Source organism: Cricetulus griseus, chromosome 2, assembly GCF_003668045.3.
Source record: "Cricetulus griseus strain 17A/GY chromosome 2, alternate assembly CriGri-PICRH-1.0, whole genome shotgun sequence".
In the NCBI taxonomy this organism is placed as follows: domain Eukaryota; kingdom Metazoa; phylum Chordata; class Mammalia; order Rodentia; family Cricetidae; genus Cricetulus; species Cricetulus griseus.
In genome coordinates, this window is record NC_048595.1 from 163,023,849 (window position 1) to 163,048,662 (window position 24,814).

Consider the following 24,814-nt stretch of genomic DNA (forward strand, 5'->3'; position numbering starts at 1 on the left):
ATTAAATGGTAAGAATCAAAGATTTCAAAGTGTCACTGGCTCCAGGTTCAAATCCTTGCCTTGCTACTTAATAATTTAACATCTTAACTGCGAGGTTCAATTCAATAGACCCCACTTTGTAGGGCTAATAAGAGGATCATATGAATTAATAGACCAAGAGATTCAGCACAAGGTTCAGCTTACTATAAAAACTCAACTGATGCTCACTGCTGTTACTGAGATCGGCTGCCAAGTAATTGGATGGTCTCTTTGTTTAAGCAGAGATGAGAAAACAAGTACATTTAAAATCACAGTTTCACCAATGACAGCACTGAATTTAAGCAGTATTTAACCATGTTTTAAAGTACACAATTTGGGGGAAATGTTGAGTCTTTGAAAAAAGTCAATCTCTAGAGGGCTGTAAAAGCTATTTAAATCACTACAACTAATTACAAGGAAGTATAAATCAATAAACTTTGCTAAATGGCCTAAAATATAATAAAGAAAACCATCATTAACAGTCATCCAGGAAGCTGCTGTCCTTAAGAGATGATGTAAAATTCAGATGACAACACAAGTTTTATCATTTGAAACGCCCAGGCCTCACTGTCAGGGAGTTCTTGCTTTCCTGGGGCGCCAAGGGGGTTCATTGTGGAGAATGTGAAACTGCTATTTCTAAATTACATGTGTATTTGTCCCAGAGTGGAGAAAGGTGGCCATCTGTAGAAAGGTGTTTTCCAAGTTGATGTGGTTCCTCCTTCCAAGTGAAAACTTAGATGTTTCTTAAGACTGTGTTTCTGTTTCAGAACCTAAATCAACTCAGACCAATTTCTAGACAGAGAGCCTTTAGCTCCTCTCTCCCAGGCATGCCTGGCCATTCCCAGCTCAAGTTTAGGCGTCCCAGGGCTGTGTGGCCCGATTTGCCAAACTCCCCCTGCTACTCTACTGTTCAGGAGAACCAGTTGCCATATGAGGCTTGTTCCTTGACACCCTGTTTTTTCCTCGGTGTTCTTTTTATCCAAAGGCTGGAACCTGCTCACAAAAACCACAGGAGCAGCTGGACTTCATTACAGTGAATGCTGATTGACAATTGGCTGCTCTTGAACTTGCCCGTACCACGGAGCTCTGGCCTTGTTGGAATTGGCGATGCACCTGGTTGCATCTTCACTTGTGTCACGTTGAACTTGTGAAAATGCGGCAGAGTGTACCTTTCCATTTCGGTTTCTGACCTAGCAAACCACCTTCAGGTCCAGCTCTGTTCTCTATTGTTTTCATGGACAGCTGTGCAACAAGTAAGTGCAGTGCCCACACAGGCCAGAAGAAGGCGTTGGATCCTCTGAAACTGGAGTTACTGTCATGAGACATGGTGTTTGTGCTGGGAATCAAACCTGGGTGTTTTAAAAGCTCATCCAGTGTTCTTAACGGCTAAGCCAGTTAAGAACCCAGCAAGATAGCTTCTCATAGAGTAACTGGACTAAGGTTGACTCTAGCTAACCTTTACACCCAATACCTAATTCAAAGGGCAATGAGTTCACAAATGACACAAACAGCATTAATATCCTCCGGCTGAGCAATGGCCCTAAATAGAACAAAGGCTTTATAATCAAAGGTAACAGAAAACCCAATTTATCGTGGCTAGACAAATAGTACCTACTTCCTTCCTTCCCCTTCCTTTCTTGGTTCTAATACATTTTTAAAAAAATCTGGGGTAAACTATATTCAATACCACCTATACATGTAGGTCCTTGAACCCTTGTGCAGATAGAGTGCTGTCATTAGGAAAGATAGTTATAACAATAGGAAGTTCTGATTAGTTCATTCTTCAGAAGTTGACATTCCTAGAAAACATCACCTAGAAAACAGAATGACCAAGACACATTCCAGGCTCCTTCTGACTAATCCATCCTGTTTATGTGGGTAATCTTACAGAAATAAAGGTTCCATCTTATCATCATTGCTTTTAATACTTAAGTTTATTTTCAAATGAAGATCAATTTTCTTCTAAAATACTTAAGCTTTTACATATCTACAAAACTTGGAGTTTGGAAATGCACTTTACTAGTTAACTTAGATAACTTTAAATGCAACTAGTACTTTCAGACAGTTGATGTCCCGGCTTACTCATAAGGCTTGCATATCATAAGTGCTAAAACATTATGTTCAGATTATTATTTTCCAATTTTTTGGAGCCCCTTCCCTCCAAAATTAGAATACCCAACACAGAAAACATGCAGGACATGACTTGACAATTTGAGATTTTCAAATGCCTCTCCAGAATTTTTATGTCTGGTTGAATATCTTTTTTTATGCTTATATTAATTTATGGTAGAGACAAATAAAAATTAACCACCAGAATAGACAATAACTTAAAGTAGATATTCAGAAACTACTTTAGCAATTTTATAAATAACTCATAAATTTTATAAAAAGATGTACGGGCATATCCAAATTAAACCATAATTAATTGACTCAGGAATAATGTTCTTTAAAAGAAGTCTTACTACTCATCAAAGCCTGATCCTTGTTTCACTTGAGGAAATCCCCTGGTTGAATATCTTATCCTTCAAAATAGTTATCTATACAGTTAATTCTGGGTGATCTCAAAACCTGTGGAGACCCAGGAGCGAGTGCAACACTGGTCAGATGTGCTTCAATAACTATTCTGTGATGTAAAGGACCCATGAGTGTGTGAGCTATGATGTGGGGAGCAGATAAAATGCATTTGGAACTTTGCCTTTGATGACTACATTTCCATCCTTAACACTTCCATTTTAAAATCCACATTAACAACAAAGCTTTGCAGTTTGGGATATGTACATTGATGAGTGGAAGCATTTTTAAATCAGTTAAAGTAAATCTTGAGGAGAAGAGGTATGATGTAGCAGGATAAGGACTCAGAAGTACAAGGCAAAAGTCAAAGCATTTCAGGTGACCTCCTCATATTGGGGCTTCCTGTTCCCTTCCAGAAAGGACCTGAGCATGGACAGTCACTCTGAGCTATGCAGACCGATCTCAAAGTGATGTATCAGAAAGGCTATGCTCATTTATGAAAGGCTAGAATGTTCATCTTCTGGGTTTTAAAGCTATTAGGTAAGGTTACACAATATTTTTTAAGTGTAATGGGGGAATATCTGATAGCATTACTCTAATATGGAGTGAATAAAACTTCATTTTCCCTGTTTTCTTTCTGATATAAAAGAAATCTGGAAGAACTAGGAAGCCTAGAGTTGGAATGGTGACTCAGTTGTTCCCAAGAACTCAAGCTTCTGTTCCCTTCCTGTGTCCTACAAGTTTATTGTTCCCATCTTCAAAATCACCACATTGCCCCAAACGGTTTCTATGGCTTTGTTCACATTACAGACTTCAAGAAAGAAGGAGGAGGTGTCCAATGAGATAGCTCAGTGAGCAAAGCACTTGTACAAGCCTGATGACCTGAGTTCAAACTCCAGGACCCACATAAAGGTAGATAGAGGGAACTGACTCCGGAGTTGTCTTTCTGGCCTCCACACGTGCACCATGACGCACACACCCCCCCCACACACACAATCACACACTATCAGTTCCTTTTGTGTTGCTGTGTTAGAATACCCTGACATTCCCCCCCCCTCTCACATACACATACACACATGCACACAAGCACACACACTATCAGTTCCTTTTCTGTTTCTGTGATGAAAGCAGCTTAGAGGATAAAGTTTGTTCTGGCTTACAGTACCAGGGATAGAGTCCACTATGGATTAGGAGGTGTAGCAGAGGGAATGTGAGGCTGCAGAGTCAGAAAGCAGAGAAAGAACAGAAAGTGAAGCCAGGTTAGAAAACCTCAGAGCCCCCACCCCCCAACACCAGCGATGTGGTTCCCCTAGCCAGAGCCAGGCTCTATCTTTCAAACATAACCTTCCCAAATAGTGTCACCAAGGGTTCAAACACATATTCAAACCACAATAACACATCTCCCCACAAAAGAGGGTATAATGGAAAGAAGGTTTGGGTGGGTATGGGAAATGTGATGAAGTGATCAGACCTTGGGCATGCAGTAAAGAGGGACAAAGGAGCTATCATTGGGCCTTGGAGCCAGCCAGATGACCCCTAAATGACAGAATTCCTTTTCTTTGACTGACCTAGTTTCTGTTGCTGTGATTAATATGTGAGAAAAATCCATCTTTCTTAAGGAAGAAAGGATTTATTTGGCTTGCAGTCCCAAGTTGGAGTCCATTCTTGTAGGAGACTCAAGGAAGGAACCTGAAGTGACAAGTCACACCACACACACAGTCAGGAGCAGAGAGAATGAATGCATACATGCCTACACTCAGCTCATGATTTCCTCTTCTAAACAGTCCAGGACTCAACACTGGGAATGCTGCTGGCCACGTGGGCTGGGGTTTTCCATTCCAAAGAACAGAATCAAGACAATCCTCACTGATATGCCTACAGCCCAACCTGATCTAGATGGTCAGTCCCTCACTGTAACTCCCCAGGTGATTCTAGACTGTGTCAAATTTGACAAGATAACCATCGCACTAACATTCCACACTGTTGAGCACTGCTGTCTTTAATTCTTAAAGGACAGAGCTCTTCTCTGATTGATCATGTTCCTTGTAGCTAGGAGAGAGTTCTCCCTCTATTGTCCACACTCGATGCTCAACCTAAGGAAATCGGGATGTGACACCCCTCCCTCCTTGCCTGCAACAATTACTTGGGTATTCTGAGGACTGGCTAATGTGTCTAACAGGCAATATGTTATGAGTTGGGTGGGCTGAAAGCTTTGTTTCAGCCTTTTTTGATCTTATCATTTAATTGGGCATTAAAATAGCGGACACTATGAGTATATTGCGTCTTACTCATTAGCTAGCATTTTGGGCTGACATTGCATTTTGACATGATAAGGCAGTGAAAGATAGGACGATGACATTGCTCTGGTATCATTTTGGAGAGCCAAGAATTTTTATTTGTCCTTCCAAAGAGTGGCTTTATTTTTAGCCCCTTGTGGTGCTGCAGATGGATGTCCTGTCGGTTCCTACAAGGCAGCTCAGATAGCCCAGGCAGATCCAGTTTTAGCAAGAAATTCTTTTTGTTCCAGCTTAAAAACACCACATGTTACTGCAGGGGGAGTCAGGGTGAGGTGCTCTCTGTCTTAATGAGAAGCTTCGTCGGGTAAATGCCATGTTTCCATAGCACATTCTGGATTCCTTGATGCTTTCTCTATGAATGTTTTTGGGTTCTGGTGAGTTGCTTTACACTTGCATGGAGGACCGTTGGGTTCTAGTGCTTAAAGGGAAAAGAGACTTAGGTAAAAATACCTTAAGAAATGGGGCTCTCTCGGGGTAGGAAGGCACTCAGGCAGAGGTGTGCAGAGGAACATCTCTGGAGCCTGGGATTTACAAGAATGGGAAGACACCAATTTAGTGTTTTGTTCCCAGCTGCAGAGGCCACAGGTCTCTGCACAGACTGTACTCATCAAGGCAATTCAGAGCTATGCTAAGGTTGTAACTTGGACCTAGTTACCAAGTTATCCAATTCAAATTTCCATTTTACTTCATACCCATTTGCTGGTATCAGTGAAGCAACAACTGAGGCATTTGAAGTGGCAAATGGAAATGAAATAACAATGTTCTAGTCTGGCTTCTCAAACAGGTGTCTCCCCCTGGTCAGGCCCATCCTTAAAGGGAACAATCTTCATTGCAGCATCTTCATCAGTTTCCTCAATGGGCTGCAGGGACTTTATTTACATATTGTCTCCCATGTGGCCTCTCATTCTTCATGAGTCAAGAAAAAAGGTACAAATGAGCAGGCTTCTTTTGGTTTTATAATGTGTGCTTTGGCTGCTGCCCACAGTTGAACCTTAGAAGGTAAAGCATCATGGGAGAAAGTGAGGTTACTAGGGGTGTACCCTCTAGTGAAATAGTTATTCTGGGACTCCCTGTTTTTGTCTCTTGGCATCGTGGTGCCTCTATATACTCCCATCACAGTGTGATGCCTTGCTGTCAGCCCTAAGGCAATAAAGTCAACTGACCATGGACTGGAACCAATAAGGCAAAGTTTTTATTCTTCTGTTTTCCATCTCTGTCTCTGTCTCTCCCTCTCCCTCCATCTCTCTCTCTTTCTCCCTGTCAGTCTCTCCCTCTTTCTTCTGTCTCTCTTCCTCTCCTCTGTGTCTGTCTCTCTCTCCTTCACTCCTCTTTCTCCCTCTTTCCTCTTCCTCTCTGTTTCTTCCTCTCTCTCTCTCTCTCTCTCTCTCTCTCTCTCTCTCTCTCTCTCTGTTTCTCTGGTGTATGTTCACATGTGTGAGTGAAGACATGTGCATGCCACAGTGCATGTGTGGAGGTTAGAGAAAAACCTCCAGCATCGGTCCCTACCTTCTACCTTGTTTGAGACAGAGTCTCATCCATGCTGCCTATAGCAGGGTAGCTAGCCCATGAGCATCCAGGATTCTCCTGTCTTGACTTCCCATTCATCTTAGGAGCAATGGGGATTATAGATGCGTGCTATCACATCGAGGTTTTATGTGGGTTCTCAGGTTCAAATTCAGTTCTTCAGTACTTCTGAGACAAATGCTTTATTCACTGAGCCTTCTCCCAATCCTTTAAAAAATTTTAAAAATGTGTATGTTTATATGCCTGAATATATGTGCACCATGTGCATGTAGTGCCCAAAGAGGCCAAAAAAGGGCATCACGTCCCCTGAAACTGTAGTTGCAGTGTTCTGAGCCTCCTGACATGGGTGTTGAGAACCACGTCCAGGTCCTCTGCAAGAAGACCGAGTGCTCTCAATCTCTGGGCCATTTCTCCAGCCCCAACTTTTAAATTTTTTATAAGTTCATATATTTCAGATGTTTGTTGCAACATAAGAAAGCTAACACACTGTTTCAGCAAAGATAGAACATTTATATATCTCAGGAGGAAGTTGGAGGCACTTCCTTAGATAGTTCACAATAATAGAGCTAGTGTGTAAAAATATTAAGCACCATGAATGCACATTTTTAAAAATTCACATTATTATTATTATTATTATTATTATTATTATTGGCGTGTGTGTGTGTGTGTGTGTGTGTGTGTGTGTGTGTGTGTGTGTGTGTGTGTGTCCACATGAATGCAAAGATGCCTGCATAAGCACCAGACCCTTGGATTTGGAATTATAGATGGTTGTGAGTTGATGGATGAGGATGCTGGGAACTGAACTTGGGTCCTGTGCAAGAGCAGTAAGTGCTTTTAACTGTTGTCTATCCAGCCCCATGGCGATGCCTTTTAAATATGTTCTGAAGTCTGTCAAGGGATGCCAACAGTGGGACTTATCTTCAGTTAGGATGGTCCTTGGCAACTTCAAGAAGTCATCCATGGTGGTCATTTGAGAGGTCGTCTAGAGCTACCTTAGAAATTATTGCTGCAAAGGGTCACAATTTTGGCTGTTTATTACATCTAAAACATTTTTTTCCTGCATAAAACTATTTTGGATTTGGATTTATCATCACAGTAAGCCATGGCACTAACTCTGTCACCAAGTCTGGTAGGAGACCTGATAGGAATTTCAAAAGATCCTAAGGTAATGGAATGGTTCCCAGATGCTGACAGGGTCAAAAGCTAGTCTAACCTTTAATAATCATCTGTGAAGGAATTCTGTTTTCAAAAATAATTTATTCAAATACTTTATGCCAAAATAACTCTAAAAGCATTAGTTTCTTTGAGTTGCCCCCAAGCAAGTATGCATTTAACTACATGAACACATCTATTACTTCATAGTTTTTTTATTATAGACTTTTTATCCACATGAATGTTAAAGAAACTACAACAGAGTTAAATACCATTTTGATAACATGATTATATTCTTAATTACACTCAATATTAAACTGTAAAATATTTCCAGAGGAATACAATCTTCATATAGCAGGCAAAATACCAGAGAGGACGGGGCCACGTGTGTCTGTCCCAGCTCGCTATGAAAAGCAGGTTTCTCTAAACATAAGTCCCCATTCCTGGGATTGGTTTTCTTTTTTCTTTCCACTACTAATCACTTCCGTAAAAGCAAAGGACCATCGTGTGGCACTGCAGAGGCCACCTGGGACGATCATGGATTCCCCACCCAGCCTGTCGGCCAACAGCACTTCCTACGCTCGGTTCACTTATGCTTCAAAAACACAAACATTCAAACTTTGGTTCCACCAAGAGATGTGACAAGCATCGAATGCTCTGGTTGGCTCCCCCCTCCCCCCACTAATGAATGATGGCCGCAGTCTATTTTACATGGCTGTCCATGCTGCTGTGAAGCCACTTGTCCTTGGTGTCTCTTGAACCTCATTTTGATTCCCAAGCCCTTTCAATTCACAGTTCTTCTGCAGGTCCCAAGTGCTCAGTGGTAGGCTGTATCTTACAAGAGAACAAGAGTAAGTGGGTCTGTCACCTGGGATAAAGACAAAAAAAAAAAAAAAAAAAAAAAAAAAAAAGGCACGTGACAACCTAAGCATAACACAGCCAGATAATGAACACTTAAAGTGACAGAGAAGATTTTTTGTTACAGTTTCAATACATTTCAAATAATTGTGTGTGTGTGTGTGTGTGTGTGTGAGTGTGGTATATGCGTGTGTATAGGCTGTTGTGTGTGTATGCATGCAGGTGCACAGGCATGACCATCAGGTGTGTGTCGAAGCCAGAGGTCAATGTTGATGTCTTCCTAGACTACTCTCCACCCTAGTTATTGAGGCAGGGTCTCTTACTGAACCTGGAGCCCCCTGGCCAGAGAGCTCTGAGGATACACCTGTCTCTGCTCTACCTGTGCTGGGGTTTCAAAAATGCACAGCTGCATGGTTGATAGGTATCCAAACGTAGGCACTTGGGCTTGTGAAGCAAGCACTTTGCCGGTGAATTCATCTTCCCAGATCCTGAATACATTTTGTTTTGAAAAGTGTAGATACGCTAGTATCTTTGTCTGTGTATATTTGCCTGCTGTGTGAAACTATGCATCTCTGCTGACATTGAAGCAATCTAGAACCATTGGTTAAATTGGAGTGTGCTGCCTCTCTGTGCCTTCCACACAGTAAAGGTATTTGTCTCGCTCTAGAAACTCCAGTTTCCAGTTGTGGCCATACTGTCATGAAGGAACAAATACAGTCCATGCTCCCTTGCCTGCTGGCTTTGGCTGGGTTTGTTTATTTATTTATTTATTGTTATTTTGTCTTGTGGTGTCAGTGACATTGTACAAGGATGTCTAAGGGTCTTTTGATTTCTAAATCAGATTGGCACATTCATAACTGATGAAAAGAGGGGAAGCAGTCAGCAGCTTCAGGTCACAGATCAAAGAAGCACAGACCAAGTCTAGAGTCTCGGGCCACACTGCAGATAACAGGCCTATAATGGCACATGGTCAAAGCAGCAGAGTGCATCTCAGTGGTTTGACTCAGGATGACATAAAACAATTGCCTCGAGGTGCAGAGGACAGTGGGGCACATTGCTGTTCCCAGGAGAGGTTCTTGTCCTCTAGGGTTTGACCAGAACCATGCCCTCTTCATTTTTGGTCATACGTAAGGAAGGCAGAGTGTTAGATATATCCTCTTAAGATTTTGCAATGCTTTCCTCATTGTTCTTAAGGCTGGTTTTTGTTTTCCCACAAGTGAAGTGAAAATACTAGTAATTTAGCAAAGAGGTAAATGCTTGTAACATGGGGGCAGAAGTCACATTTTCAAACTCTCTAGAAGTATCCAAAGCAGCAGTTAGGGATAGAAATAATACAAACAGGCAAAAATAGGCTCATGATCTGTGGGTCTGTAGCCTCTGGCATTGGAGAGGTAGTTTAGTGGTAAAGAACAGGCACTGCTTTGGTGGAGGACCCTGGTGTGGTTCCAAGAAGCCACCCACATTTGGCTGATTATACATGCCTGAGACTCCAGCTACAAGGGATCCAGCACCTTCCTTTGAACTCTGTGGGCACCTGTAGTCAGGACTACAGGACAGGAAGAGAGCTTGCCATTTTATAATGTACAGACAAGAGCAAAGGCAAAGACATTGGATGGGGCTGCTCCAAGCCTGCTATGTCATATTTAGAATCCTGTCTGCTCCTCATCAGTCCTAGGCGCCAAGGAGGGCAAGAAAGCAGCTTAAAGTGGCAAACAAACCAAGGCCGAATGCTGGCCTTATCAGTTGCCAGTTCTGTGACCTCCCTAAGCTTCAGTGTTTGAATCTGTGAAATGGGGGCTGAACTGTAATCTATCTCAAGACTTAATAACATCTACCTTATAGACTCACATACCACAAGGGTAAAAGAGCAAAGCATTTAGTCCCGGATCTGGCACAGTCACTGCTAAAGTAATGCTGGATACTGTCATTTGCAGCGTGGACAATAGTGTACCACCGTAAATGAGCCATCCTATGATGTACTTCCCACTTAAGTAAAGCAATTTCATTATTTCCTGCTAAAGACACGAGGTGTTTCCAAAGGTCACACAAAAGGCATTGGCAAATCTTTTGAAGGTAATTAAAAGAAAATGAACATAAAGTAATAATTAAATCAATGTTGACACCATAACATTTTCTATTTGGGGTAGAGATTGCATGCCAGTGACACTGAGGTGTCTTGCAGGAGCTGTTCAGAGCAATAACTACAGACAAGGAAAAATATCAGAAGTGACTCCAGAGTTAAAAATGGGTTGAGGGGCTGGAGAGATGGCTCAGTGGTTAAGAGCACTTACTGCTCTTGCAGAGGACCAGGTTCAGCTCCCAGCACTCATGAGGAGGCTCACAACCACCAATAACTCCAGTTCCAGGATGGTACTTTTGACCTCTGTAGACTCCTGCGCATACATGGTGTACACACACACACACACACACACACACACACACACACACACACACACAAATAAATGTTTAGAAGGGCCCAGGTGAGTATCTACACGTAACTCTTAGATGTGTTTCTCAACTCCTTCCCACTGCTCTCCTGAGCTCACAATACAACAGACTAGCCAAGCAGAACAATGTCTAACCTAATGGGGCTTGTTTTAGTAGATGGTTTAGAGATAAATAAACTAAACTACCCTTTACACAGCTGGTTGCTAAACAAATAGAATTCATTGCCCCAAAGGGGACCATGCCTAGGTTGAAGAAAGACTTTAAATAAATCCACAGATAATGAATATATTAAGGGTGAGTTAAGAGTGCTCAGTGTGTGTGCCTTAACCGTGAGGTTGATGTTAATAAGAGTAACTTGGCTCTTCTGGTGGATTTAGAGTTGATATGCTGGTCTGCGTAGACATTTTAATTTGACACACCATGGAATTTCTCATGTTCTAACAGAAGGCCAAGAAAATTTGTGGAGCAGTGATATGTAGCAGTACTTGCTTGGCTTATTAAATGGATTGCCTGTGGTTTTGAAAAGCTTCCTCCCCTTAATATTCATATTGGAATCCACTGGGTGGCATCAACGCTACCTTAAGGGTCACTCTTGCATAAGATGTTAATGCATCAGTCCCTAATTTGGAAACCTGTGGTCACTCAGTAAGATGGAGGCTATCTCTCTCCCTTGCTGTAATGATTTTTATCTTATAATCTCTCTTGGGGTAACTCCTTGCAGGCTCCACACGTTGAAAGTCAGAGACTGCGTCTAACAACATGGCCATGATTCTCTGCATGGCTGAGTGAGCTAAGCAGTTAAGTAACCGCTAATCTTCCGAAAGCACCAGGGTCTACTTAGAGAAATCCCTGTTGTCTGCAAGGATGGAAGCGAAATAAGCATGGAGGAAGCATTAGTAACTAAACATAAATCAATCTCTTTCTCCACCTAGCCATATGCTATGCCATTGTCAGAGATTTCAGGGCAATGAGTCTTCACTATGTAGGTGTAAGATGGGATTTGTGACGAGCAGGGAAGATGAGATGGGGAAGTGGAAGGGATTAAAGAACTCATTGAGGTTCCTACATATAAATCAAGTCACCTCTAATGGATAAATCTCACAAACACTGAGTCAAACACTCAATACAATGTCTTTGATGTGAGGCTCACAAATAGGCAAAATGAACTCACAATGGGAGTAGGAAGTGGGAGAAAGGCTGTCAGCGAGGCAAGATTGTCACCAAGTGCTGGAAACCTAAAAGCAGATTTATCTTATACACACTGACTCCGTTTTGGTTTCAGACATCACCATTTATATGACTTCATAATTTGTAGGCTTTGCTGAATGTGTGTCACACAAGGTTCTTTTTAAACACTCATACTAGTATTTTCTCTGTAATTTGAAAGACAATTCATTTGGCATTTTCAATATTTATCACAATTCATTTGAGCCTTGATTACCTTGACATTCTGACTTAAGATTCATGGAATATGAACATCATAAAAAACTCCATTCACTTTACTAGTACCAACCTCCTCTACTATAATATGGAAAAAAATCATTCAGTTGACATCAGTCTCAGTATAAATATTTCAGTTGAGAGCCAGACTCATATTTGAGTCTAGCTTTGTGGAGATGGAAGCAGAATACTGTTACTTCCAATGCTTTTACTTTCTTCTCCACTGAGAACAAGATGTCCAGGCTGACACCTCTTTGTAGCTTGGTAACACAGACACAAGATGCCACTCATCCTTTCTGTGCACTCCATTTCCCCGTGTACAGAATGAAGAGACAGCACATGAGCATTTCATGGGGTTTTGAGAGAAGAGGATATGTGACATTATCATTATCAAAGCAAATACTGAAATATGCCCCTGATAGAGATGGTGGCAAAGACAGCCATCCACACATGGTAGGTACACTATAGCAAAAGAGAAGCATGGATGAGAGAAAGGACAATGAGCCCGCTTTGTGAGGACCCCCACCCAGATAGTGAGTTGAAGATAAGTTTCAGAGGGAGGAAAATCTCAGTGTCATCTGGAGGGAATGGATAAAACACACCTCTTGTCCATGAGCAGAAGGGAATGCTACCTTGAGGGTTGGGAGATGGCTCAAGTGGGTAAAGTGCTTGTTGTGAAAGCACAAGGACATGAGCAGTCCTTGGTACCCCCACAGAAAAACTGGGTCTGGAGGCACACATCTGTCACCCAAGCAAGCTCTGGAGTGGGGGAATGGGCAGAGACAGGTGGATTGCCATAGCTTGCTGCCAGCTAGTCTAGCTGAAGGGGTGAGTTCATGTTTCAGTGAAGACACTATATCAAAAAGTAAGATGGAGAGCAATATAGGAAGGCATTGATTTCTGGCCTCCATATGTATGTATGGACACGTGGGCCTGCATTCCTACATGCAAACACCATAAACCACACACACACACACACACACACACACACACACACACACACACACACACACACACACACAGTGGGGTGTTCCATCTAGCACTGGACTTGGCCTGATTTAGCAATCCTGATTGCTAGGTCATCCTAACCTAATCATGCTTTACTAGTCTTACAATTCTAATTAATATGTGTGTCTTCCTCAATAGACTCACTTTTGATTTTCAGGTATGCTCTGACTATAATCAAAGGATTTTCACTGCCTGCCCCCCCTTTTTAAGTTTAGATGTTTTTCTTTTAAACTGTTGCCAGGAATGTGCCTGTGAAGCTGGTTTTATGTGAGAAATGTTTTGGTTTGGGAAAAGTCAGATTCCTATTCCCTGAACAGAAAGTCTCCATGGTTTGCATTACTCCTCAGTTATTCATGTCACCATGTGCTGTGACTCACTGGAAGTCAGACTGAGGGAGACTTTTGGAAACAGCAGAGAGAATGAGACACTATAAGGATGACTGGTGACATTTGGGAGGGACCTACAGAGAAAGACACGTCAGAACAGAATGACCACTGCTGAAGACCAGACAGAAGTTTTTAAATTCAGGAGTTTGGTTTGGCATTTCTTAGAAGCATTTAGCTATTCCTCTAGGAAGTCGGAGGCTGGGATAACAAATGCCTTGGTGTATTGCCTTAAACACAGGATACAGCTTTGTCAATCCCTTGGGCTATTACAAACACTTCATTAAGGAACACCCCCAGCATCGGCAGGAAGGATTATGAAGACCAGTCTCCTCTGGAGAGCTCACCTTTTAGCTTTTGCTGAGATGGGCACCAAGCTTCTCTTTCCTGATCAAACTTGCCGCATAGGGGATCTGTAAGACAGAAACATACAGACCATCAAGCTGGAGACAGATACTTAATGGAGAATCTTCATCATTCCTAACGACTCAAATGCCAGTGGATCTTCCCTGCAGAGAGCTCGCTCTGCTCAGCTGTGTGAGGCTGCTGAGGTACAGCATCGCAGAGCCTGCCTGCAAAGCACAGCAAGGACAGAACAGGCAACCACACACCGGATTGTGGCTACAACCAACCAGGGAGGTTACCATGAGGTGCTTTCTTTTTGAAAAGGTTTTTAAGGTCTTTGTATTTAATAGTAATAATAGTATTATTATTTTGAAAACTGAATTACAATGTTGAAATAGGTCCAAGGTCACAAAAGATGAAGGCGATTGCAAACTGGTCCAAGGTAATCATTCAGTTTAATTAGAGTGTTTTCTTCACAAAACATGATATCATTGTGACTCACAAAGAAGACTAAACATAAATTATTACTCTGGGTAAATTCTCAATTACTGATGAGAAGAATTAGAAATAACTGTACTGAATGGGAGACACGACTCGAGAATTCTATCTGGATGGACTTGAAAGGTGTTTCTGAATAGTGGGTTGTGAGTGAAAGCCTATGACATTTGATATGTGACTTTTCATTAGAAAATTCAAATGGCTGAGCACAGACACATACATTATTTACATTTGCTTTTATATTAACCCCGGTCAAGCCCAACTTTGCCATTGTGTTACCTGCTTGCATCATTATGAGGTTAAATTTAGGACTCTAAATTTGCATCTGTTTTACATTTGAGAAAATAAATACCCAGCCCTTTTTTGATAGTTTATTTACTTTTATGTTGTTTTATTGTTGTTTTGCCTGAATGTTATATCTCTGCACCAACTGCTTGCAGTGTTGTGGGGTTAGCATTGAAGTTACGCTGGGAATTGAACCTGGATCCTTTGGAAGGGCAGCCAGTGATCTTAATAGATGAGCCATCTCTCCAGCACCAATACTCAGTCTTTTAGAATGTAACCCAAAATATGATTGCTACATAAAAGCAGTGAGAGAGAAAATAACATTTCCCTTCAATTTGATAGTACTTTCTCCCCCTTCCTCCCTCCTTCCTTTTCTTCCTCCTCCCCTCCCTCTCTCCCCATCTTTCTTCCTTTCTTTCCTTTGTAGCTTAGGCTGAATTCAAAATTGTGATCCTCCTGCCTCAACCTCCCAAGTACTAGAATTAGAGGTGTGTACCACAGCACTATGCTTGGCTATGGAACATTTTGCCCTATTTTCTGCATCTCCACACCCCAGCATTTTATTGGTATTTGATTTTCTTTCTTGATTCAGTGGTCCACACTCGAGCCTTTAGTAATGAAAAGAGACTGTGAGCTTACAGTGATGTGGTGACTAAGATAACAAGCAGGATCGTATTGTTATAAAGCTGGTCACTTAAATCAAGCAGTGTTTAAATGGACAAAAAGAAGATAAAAAGAAGCACCTCGCCACTTGGATACTCAATATATTGGATAAATCAAAAGTAGCAACACTGAAATAAATGATTTACACAATAGCTCAAAATGTTCCGCACTCTAATTTCGTATTTTAGGACAGGAGTTAAGATCATCTAGATTGCTATGATGTAGGAAGACACCGTAACCACGCCTACTAAGGGCTGGCTACAGGTGTGCTTAACCATGCCTGTCAGGGCATGGTCAGGGGATGTTCAGGATGACTCATGGGGGGTTCTTAAGGTTCGGCAGACACGTGGGAGCTCTCTCTGGCCTCCCTAGCTTGCTGCCTCTGGGCACGCTCTGGCTTGTGCTTGGCTGGTATTATTTGAATAAAGATATCTTAACCTACAAGCTCACGTCACACTATGACATGGGCAGTTAGATGGGGATCTATGCTAGTTACCTCTTTTTCTCATGGGAGGTTATGCTATACCTACTATTCACAGAGACTCCCTTGGGTGGAGGTTTTCCATTCTAGTGTAGGCTGCACGTTCCAAACAACATGGGTGACTTCTCATGCCAGCTACATGACATGAGTCTTGAATGGAATTTCATTATTTAGGATAGCAAGATCTGAGTGTGAGAGTTAATAGTAAGATGTGCTTGCTCCATTTTCCTGTTTACAAAGGGTATTTAAAATTATGGTTAGATGCTGTAGGACTTTGTAAGTGTCTGTTACATGCGAAGCACTATGGGAAAGAAATTCATACCACCCTGGAGCACTCACCAAAGGGAGTAAACCACATCTAACCTGAGAAAACAACAGGAATGATGATGCTTGCTTGGCCAAGTCACACGTCTCTCTTCTCATTTTCCCTCCATGCTGTTCTCTCTCTTTCCCTCCCTTGCTCACATTTAATCTAGCTAGAAAAAAAGGGGGGGTATTTCCAAATAATTGCATCAGAGTCTCAAAGCTCCAGATTAGAACTTAAATTGCCACAGAGTGTTGTCCTCATACAAAAGCATCTGGGCCATCCATTGTGTTTAAATTACAAACAAGCCCTGAATCATACATAAAAGATACATAAAGATTATTCAGGGCCCACTTGTTGCCTAGAACTACGCTATTTTACTAGTTCCAAGACACACTTTCCCCTGCACATTTTAACATCTCTGAAATTGGATATATGACAGTTGATGGTATATTAGAATTATAGTTGGAAGCTTTTTTCTTTGTGTCATTATGTAATGGCACCTTGTACAACTGATGGTTTCTCAGATTCTACAAAATATAGTATTAAATTTATAGATGTCAGAAAATATTCCTGACTTGGAAGTTTTGAATTCTAGAGAATCCATTTAAGCTATTTATTCCCATGGAAGTCTACTATAGGACTTAACGAAAAATTTCTTTTCATTTTGACAAGTGTGGAAACCACCCAGGCTTAGATTAAAAAACGTTGAAACATTATATAATGTATAATCTCACCCAGTTGATCCTAATAGGTCAAAAGCATTGGTGTCTCACTAAAGAAGGTTCCTTATAAGTAAAAAGCTTGGTATCTCACTAAAAAAGGCAAGTTTCAAATTTATGCCGAGGGAAGTTGGATAGAGCTCAGATGCTCAGGCAAATCAATATCTTAAAGCCAGAAACATGAGAGGAATGCCCCAGGATGGAGAGACAATGGAGCCATTGTCAAGACACAGGGCACTTGATCATGAATGGAAAAAAAGATGCATAGCTTCAAAGTCCGACTACTGCTATAGAGTCTTACAGATGCTTCTATGGGAGTTCAGATTTCCCATCAAGCCCAAAGCTTGCAGGGACCTTCTTACCACATAAACTTAGCCACAGAAGCAAAGCTCTAAATAGCCCTGGAAATCTTTTTGTAAAAACACAAGACAGGAACAGTTCTATTCACCTTTGAGAAAAAAAGACAGACAATGCAATTTAAAGAACTTTCTGGTTTGAGACTGGAAATTTGGTCAAGTCTCTATCCCAAAGATTATTGGACAATATCTGAGGGACGATGGTTATCACTGAAAAGCTATGTCCCCACCTCACTGGTGCTCACTAGTGATGATAAGGGTTTACTGTTTCTCTGTAAAGAGCTACTGTGTTCCCATCACAGGGAAGTGGCAAACTGATTTTACACGAAACTGATTTTACACGTCCACCACGAATGAAACATTAATACTAAATTTATTGCTTGAACGTTATTTTAATTGAAGTCTTTCAATGGGGAACTTCTGTTTCCCTAGCTGCACGTCACTGCAGCATTGCAGAACAACAGCAGAGGGCACTTCAAGACTAGCACATTTGTCCCATCTCCACCCGACAAATGTAGCTGTCAGGCAAGTTCAGGTGCTGAGTCTGGACCTAACCCTGGATTGGGAGCTCTGTGCCAGTAGTTGACAGCATCCTTGAAGAGCTTGGGGTTTGAAGAGTGTACCTTAGGCAAACCTACAGTAATTGCCATTACAGATGCACTTTCTTAAAGAGTGATGGTCAAATTAGCAATGAAAAATGAAAGCCAAGTTCTTGCTCTAAATTATCACATATTCCAACTAGGTCAATTTCAATGGAAAGGTTATGTGAAACATCTTCAGTTTCTTTCCAGCCCTAATAGACAACAGATTTTACTCTTTAAAACTGAACACATTTCTCCCAGAACTGCAATTCATTGTGACTTGAGAAGTCCTTTGCCTTTTATTGTGCTAACACTTACATTTTTACAAACTTGCTAAATTTTAAAACATTTGCATTTTGTATATAGCTAGAGTAATATCTTTCTTTGTTTTTGTAGAAATACATCTGGTTTAGTAAATAAAACACTCTAAGGATATGAAAATGCAGATCAGGGATGGCAGGTTCTTTCTTTGTGCACACAAGTAGTAGAAAATTCAAATCTTAAGTGTCACTTTAAGAGTTAGCTTGTGGCCATTTATAAACGTTAAGTAACCTAATTCTGCATGTGCTCTAACATTAACATTGCAGAATATGCACTTTCGTTTATAAATGCAGGAGGAGGCTTGGTCATTTGACTATACAGCCATTACATGTTTGTATTCAACAAAGTGGAAAGAGAAGGCACAAAAATTATAGTCAGCAAAGGACCTAAAAATGTAGAAGCCAAAGAAATTCACGACTCTTTCTTTTTATGGAAACGATACCCAAGATGCTTTCCATGCAAGTATTTTGAATAGGAACACTGTGTAACAACACAGAATAAACGCCCTGTGCATCTACAGGAACTGTTACCAAATATGATGGTTTTAATATATTTTAATTCTCCAGGATTGAAACAGGCTAGGTTTTTACTTCATCTAAAGAAAAGAATGTGTATTCTGTGATTCTATGCTGTGTAGAGTTTGAATATGAAATGGCCTGAGTGGTTTGTTTTGTTACCAGGGAGCAAAGTTTGCAACCATATTGATTGATGAAGAGACAGTTCCACTAAAACACTGTGAGAGTAAATAAAACTGTAACACTTTGCAACTCCCCGATAAACTTCAGGGATTCTCTAAAGACATCTCCTCAGATGCATATAGATACATAAAGCTTATTGAAACACCAGATAAGTAATTGTTCAACCAACATTGCACCTGATGTCTCCTTTCTAAAAAGAAGGACCAAAACAAAAACAAAAACAAAAACAAAAACAAAAAAACCCAGGTCCTTCCTGACCCAAAGCAACTCTGACACTAGGCTTACTTTGTTCCGCTATTTTGAGAAGGCCCATGCTATTCTACTGACCACTCATACTGGTGACATACTGCAAGGTTTCCAGGCATATTCTTCTTTAATCTTCATGTGACTTTGGGTTATAATATTCCTGTCAGGTTCAGTCTCATCACAGCTCATTTTTGGGAGAACTGACACTCGGGATGAGCCTTGAGTCCAATTTGGTAGACTTTATAGCTTGTCTACTAGTGGCAGGCAGAGGAGTATTGACACATGGGCTCTCTGTAATTCACTACTGTGCCTTCCTTTACTGGTGTGTGAAGAACATGTGAGGACATCAGGCCCAACCCAGGACAATTTGAGAAAGAATGAAAAAGAATGGCTGTATTGCGTAGGGATTAGTTTGGGGTAATTTGTGCAACAAAAATGTTTGTCTCATGTGTTGAAGGCTATAAACTATGCTGGGTGCTGGAGGCAGCTCCATAGCCCTGGGTGTCTTATTGTAGGGGACCCAAAAGAGGGAATAAGGAAGAAACAAGTCATGTTTGTTTCATTAATTTTCATGTTGCTTGGCTACAAATGTCTTTGTGACTTTCAGGAATTATATTGTACCCAAAGACGTACGTGTGTGTGTGTGTGTGTGTGTGTGTGTGTGTGTGTGTGTGTGTGTGTGTGTGTTGGGGGGGAGTGTATGTGAGCATGTGTGCATGGCTCATATGTGTTGGGGAGGTCTTGGCTCTCCCACACTGTTTCATTCACCCCAGAAGCACTTGACTACCTAGTAAGTAATGCTTACCATGTTTAGTAATACCAGTTTGTATCTTTCAAAAATTCAGTACATAGGGAGACCTGAGACACTCTCTCTTCTAGCAACAGTATGTGCTTATTATATGCATATTCATTCTTTCCTCTTTTAGTAAAGAAACCAACTGTCAAATGAAATTAAGACATTAAAATTACACAGATGGCCTTCAAAGGGGGCCATGAAATAAACGTCCAACTCCTGTCTTAACTCTCATTTTGTCCTATTCACAGTCACCCTGAAATCTCAATTCCTTTTTGTTCTTGGATGGCATTTTCTGTTTTAAAAGCCAGAAAAAAAGATGTGTAAGCAGATTAATTCAGGCGTTAACATCCTGTCCCACCTGCTTCCCACCTTATATTTACATTCTTCCTCTGGAGAGAGAAAACGGCAAGCATAGTCACCGTAAAGAATTTTAGCTCTTACCATCCAAAATCAAAGGCTGAGAATAATAGATACATTTGTTTTTACCCTTTGTTTGGAATGTACTATCAATTAATTAAGAATATCCTCAACTGCCCAGTGAATTTAGGTGCAATCAAGACCAACACACACACACACACACACACACACACACACACACACACACCACCACCACCACCACCACCACCACCAAAAACCCACAAGAAGACCCTGCTTAAGCAATGTCTGGCATAAAGGTTTTCCACAAGAACACTGTGCTTAAGCAATATCTGGCATAAAGGTTTTCCAAACCTGGAGTTTTTAATGGGCACCTGAGACCAGAGAAACCACAGTGGGAATGTCACAGTTATTATAAACCCCACTTTTAGCTTAGACCCTCATGCAGAAAATGTAATGTAATCCCAGGAATCTCTGTGAACATGGGCATGCTTCCTCCTCCCATACAAGGAAAGATCACCAGCCATCTTCCTCAAATAATCCTAACCAAAAAAAGAAAAAAAAACAAACCCTACATATTTGGCTCTTAAGACAAGACACTTTGGACATGCCTAGTGGTCTAAGGAGAGAACAGATCAGCTAAACACAATAAAAAAAAAAAAACAACCAAATTATGACAACCATGTTTCCAGAGATCAGCATGGGTCTTTTTTCAGATGTTTAAAAAATTAATCTCAAAAATATCAAGTATAAGTTACTTCCTCTACCGCTTGCTCTTTGGAAAAAATGAAGAAGCTTGGGAGACTGATTTAAAAATCCAGATGTGTCCGCATGAGGTGGAACATCGAGACATTCAGAAAACAAAACCTCAGAACAAAATCTTCCTGGCTGTTGCCCGTTTCCATGTAAAAAGATCACTTTGAGACACGATGAGGATAGAGAGGAGCACTTACTTCATTTGGAAATGATTTGCTCCTTTTCGTCACCCTTGAGTGCATGTAATTGGTTAAATTGTGTGTATATTCTGTTCTATTGATCACGGAGGGCCTGGCTGGTGGAAGGTGCAGAGGGCAGGAGCTGTGTCCCTTCTGTGAGATCCCATTCCATCCCCACATGGTGCCTGCTAGTTTACACAGTGAAAGAATGCTACGTACCTCCGGTTTGCCCACGGAGGCAATGCACACATCTGTCTATTAACACATGGGAGGTAGTTACAGTTAGAAGAAACACACTGACACATCTGTTTACTTGGAGAGTCTACGTAAATCCCTTGGTAATTAGCATCTCAACCAGCTGAGAGGTAAGTGGACCAACCGTGTGGCATGCATTGAGGGCTTTGGAAACAAGTCAACGGCCTTACAAGCAGAAATGTATTTATAAGCAGAAATGCTTCTTACGATTTGCAACTGCTGAACCATTTCTTCTCGGTAAGCCAGTTCCCTTTTCATCTGATCCTGAAAGTTATCTGAGGAGGAGAGGAACAGAAAGGAAATTAATGAAAGTGAAAAATCCAGGTGTAGTGTGCCGTTGGTCGGCCGAATCCTAGGCTCCTGGCACGGTTGAACCAACCTTAGAACAACAAACGGCGTGACACTGAATCTGTAATAAGGAAAATGGAGTAACATCCACCCACATAGCATCTATCTGTGTCAGTGATGGGGACATCCAGAGCAGGGCTTCTGAAACTCTCTCTACTCAGGAGCCTGTAGGGAACTTTTGTTTCTCAGAAACTTTTGTGACCCAGGTATGTAGGTCACATAAACCTATATATAAGATAGGTATACAAGCCAAATACTGGTTGATACATAAATATATAAACCATACAGAAGTTTATTTTAAAACAACTCTGTGGTATTCATCTAACTTCACAATTTATTAGTGACAAAATTAAACCTGCTACACCAGAAGATATGCTAGTTTAACTTTATGTAAAGAGTCAAATGTTGGCAGAATATTTGATACCATAGGATATCGTCAGCATTTTTCATTTGATCTTGTAATTATCAATACCGAGAATGTGTTTTTTACATAAATATGTACTACAAAATGGCAGATATATGCTTAGGAAATTGTTGGAAATTCTATCCTAAACCCAAACCAAAATTCATTTATTTATTATTTTAGGAAACTCAAGTCAGCAACTCAAACAACAACTTTTAAAAACCAAACATCCTAACGCAATATAATCAAAAGATACATTACATTGATCTTTTCATGGTAAGGAATGATGATAGGGAGATATAAAAAATATGTGCTCAGGTTCCTGGAAAGTTGTCTCAGAGGTTAAGGGCACTGGCTGCTCTTCTAGAGGCCCTGAGTTCAATTCCCAGTACTCACGTGGCAGCTCACAATTGCTTGTAATTCTAGTTCAGAGGGAATCCTACATTTTCTTCTGGCTTCCCTGGTACTTTACATGTAGTGCAAAGAAATACATGTAGGCAAAACACCCATATACATAAAAATAAAATATTTTTAAAAAATTTCTGTAACTGGGCCATTATATTTAAAGAGCACAAAACTTTGTATGATAATTACGAAATTGAAAACATGCAATTCTTGAGCTGAGGTGTTCCTGTAGCGTTCCTTGGCACTGCATGACTTGGTCATCGGTACTGGTTAAGTTGTGCTACACAAGGACAAGTGCTGTCCCAAACACCTTGGATTCACTATGCACTTGATTTTGAGTTAATTTTTGCTCATCTAATGTTCAGAAACCTGTCACTATTGCCCCAAACTGCATGACTCCTACACTCACTAATGTGACCCCGTGTGGAGGTTGTGACTCAAGTTTATTTTATTAGGTGTAGTCTAAAGTATGTGTGTGTGGGTGTATATAGGTTATATGAAAACACTAAGCAATGCTATGTGAGACTGGTGTCTCAATTTTGTTGTCTGCAGAGGGTTCTGGAGCTATTCCCCCATGGATACTGTAGGATGACTATATCTGAAAAAATATGACTGACAGTACCCTAGAATCTTCTTTTAGACTTCTCCTCCCCTCCCCTCCTCTTCCCTCCTCTCATTTTCCTTTTCTTTTTAACACAAGATCTCACTGTATAGCCCTGTCTAGTCTGAAACTCTATAAGATCAGGCTGGCCTTAAATTGTTGATATTTCTGACTCTCAAGTGCTGGGATTACAGGCACATGCCACAGGTCTGTTTCTTTCCTTTCTTTGTGAGTAAACAATTCCGTTATTTGAAGAAATATTTTCAACATTAGAATTTTAGTAGACTGCACAGGAAATTCTGAGACAGTATCTCATCCTTCATCGAATCTGTTCCTTGCATATAGGAATTACTGAGACATGAGCAGTGCAGTTGTGTTTTCTGCTTCTGCAGGTCACAGCATGGTAAGTGTTTGCAGTGCGCAGTGCTACAGCAGAGGGGATACAGCTCACACAGTGCTAACCACAGGGAATGCTGAGTGCCCTGCGATGCCTGCTGGGTAAGACATGAAAAATGCTTGCCCGGCTCACTTGTAACTTAGTACCTTTGTACTCCAGCCTGACTCTACAAACAGCAAGCCTTCTCACCCATGCCGGCCTTGTTATGGTCTTCTTTGTTCTGACGAATGCTATAGACTTGGCCACAATCTGAGGAAAGGGGAGCTTTAAGAGTCACTGCTATAAAGCCAGGCAGAGGTGGCACACACCATCATCGAATCTTTAATCCCAGCACTCGGGAGGCAGAGGTAGGCAGATCTATGAGTTTGAGGCCAGCCTGGTCTACAGAGTGAGTTCCAGGACAGTCAGGGCTATACAGAGAAACTCTGTCTCTAAAAAAACAAAAGAAAGAAAAGAGAGACTACTATATAAGATAGTATTGATATTCTATGTGTTAATTATTTTAATATTATATAAATGATTCCCAAACCTATAGCATGGCATGTTCTCCATGTGTTGTTTTTTAAAGGGTAGTCTTGCATAACTTCGCTCTTTCTCCTTAAAAAAGAAAGAAACATGAATTTGCACTGCACTTGTGGTCAGCAGGCAGAAGCTTGGAGAAACCAGAAACCATCCACATCTTTCCCTTCTTTCTTTTGCTTTTCCAGGCAACTGTCAGTGAACCCCTGTGCTCTCATTCCACCACCTTCTCCACGCCCTCTCCTCCTCTTCTACCTCCATTTCTGCCTCTTCTTCTGCCTTCCATACACAGCTGCCTCTTTCTGAATAGGTTTCTGACTGACCTCAGGCCTCTAGTTCTTCCTCCACAAATCCTTTTCGTTTTCCTAACATTCTGCCTGAAAAATCTTCAGTGACTTCCTAACGTTTTCAATGTAACAAATCTCAAGTTTATAGGTGCCTATTTTTTTTTTAAAAAAATTGGTCTTTTCATTTTCTTGGCATTTACCTTTTTATGTGATTAGAATTCAAGGCATAGATTATCATTCCTGTTTGAAAAACATCCAGTCTCCTGATAAGGAGAACTTGACAGCATAGGGTAGAGGGACCAGTGGGAGGGAGGAAGAGCTGGAGCAGAGGTAAACAGCACCCTAGGTAGGCTT

General features: G+C 41.1%; 1 protein-coding gene across 1 annotated transcript in view; it reads right to left on the reverse strand.

Annotated features, from left to right (window-relative positions):
- Positions 1–13,989: 13,989 nt before the first annotated feature.
- The window catches only part of LOC113833663 (SKI family transcriptional corepressor 2-like), a 36,194-nt gene continuing 25,369 nt past the window's right edge, over positions 13,990–24,814 (reverse strand). Inside the window, 2 exon segments of the mRNA XM_027397868.1 lie at positions 13,990–14,052; positions 21,708–21,775. Coding sequence (XP_027253669.1) covers positions 13,990–14,052; positions 21,708–21,775 — 131 coding nt within the window.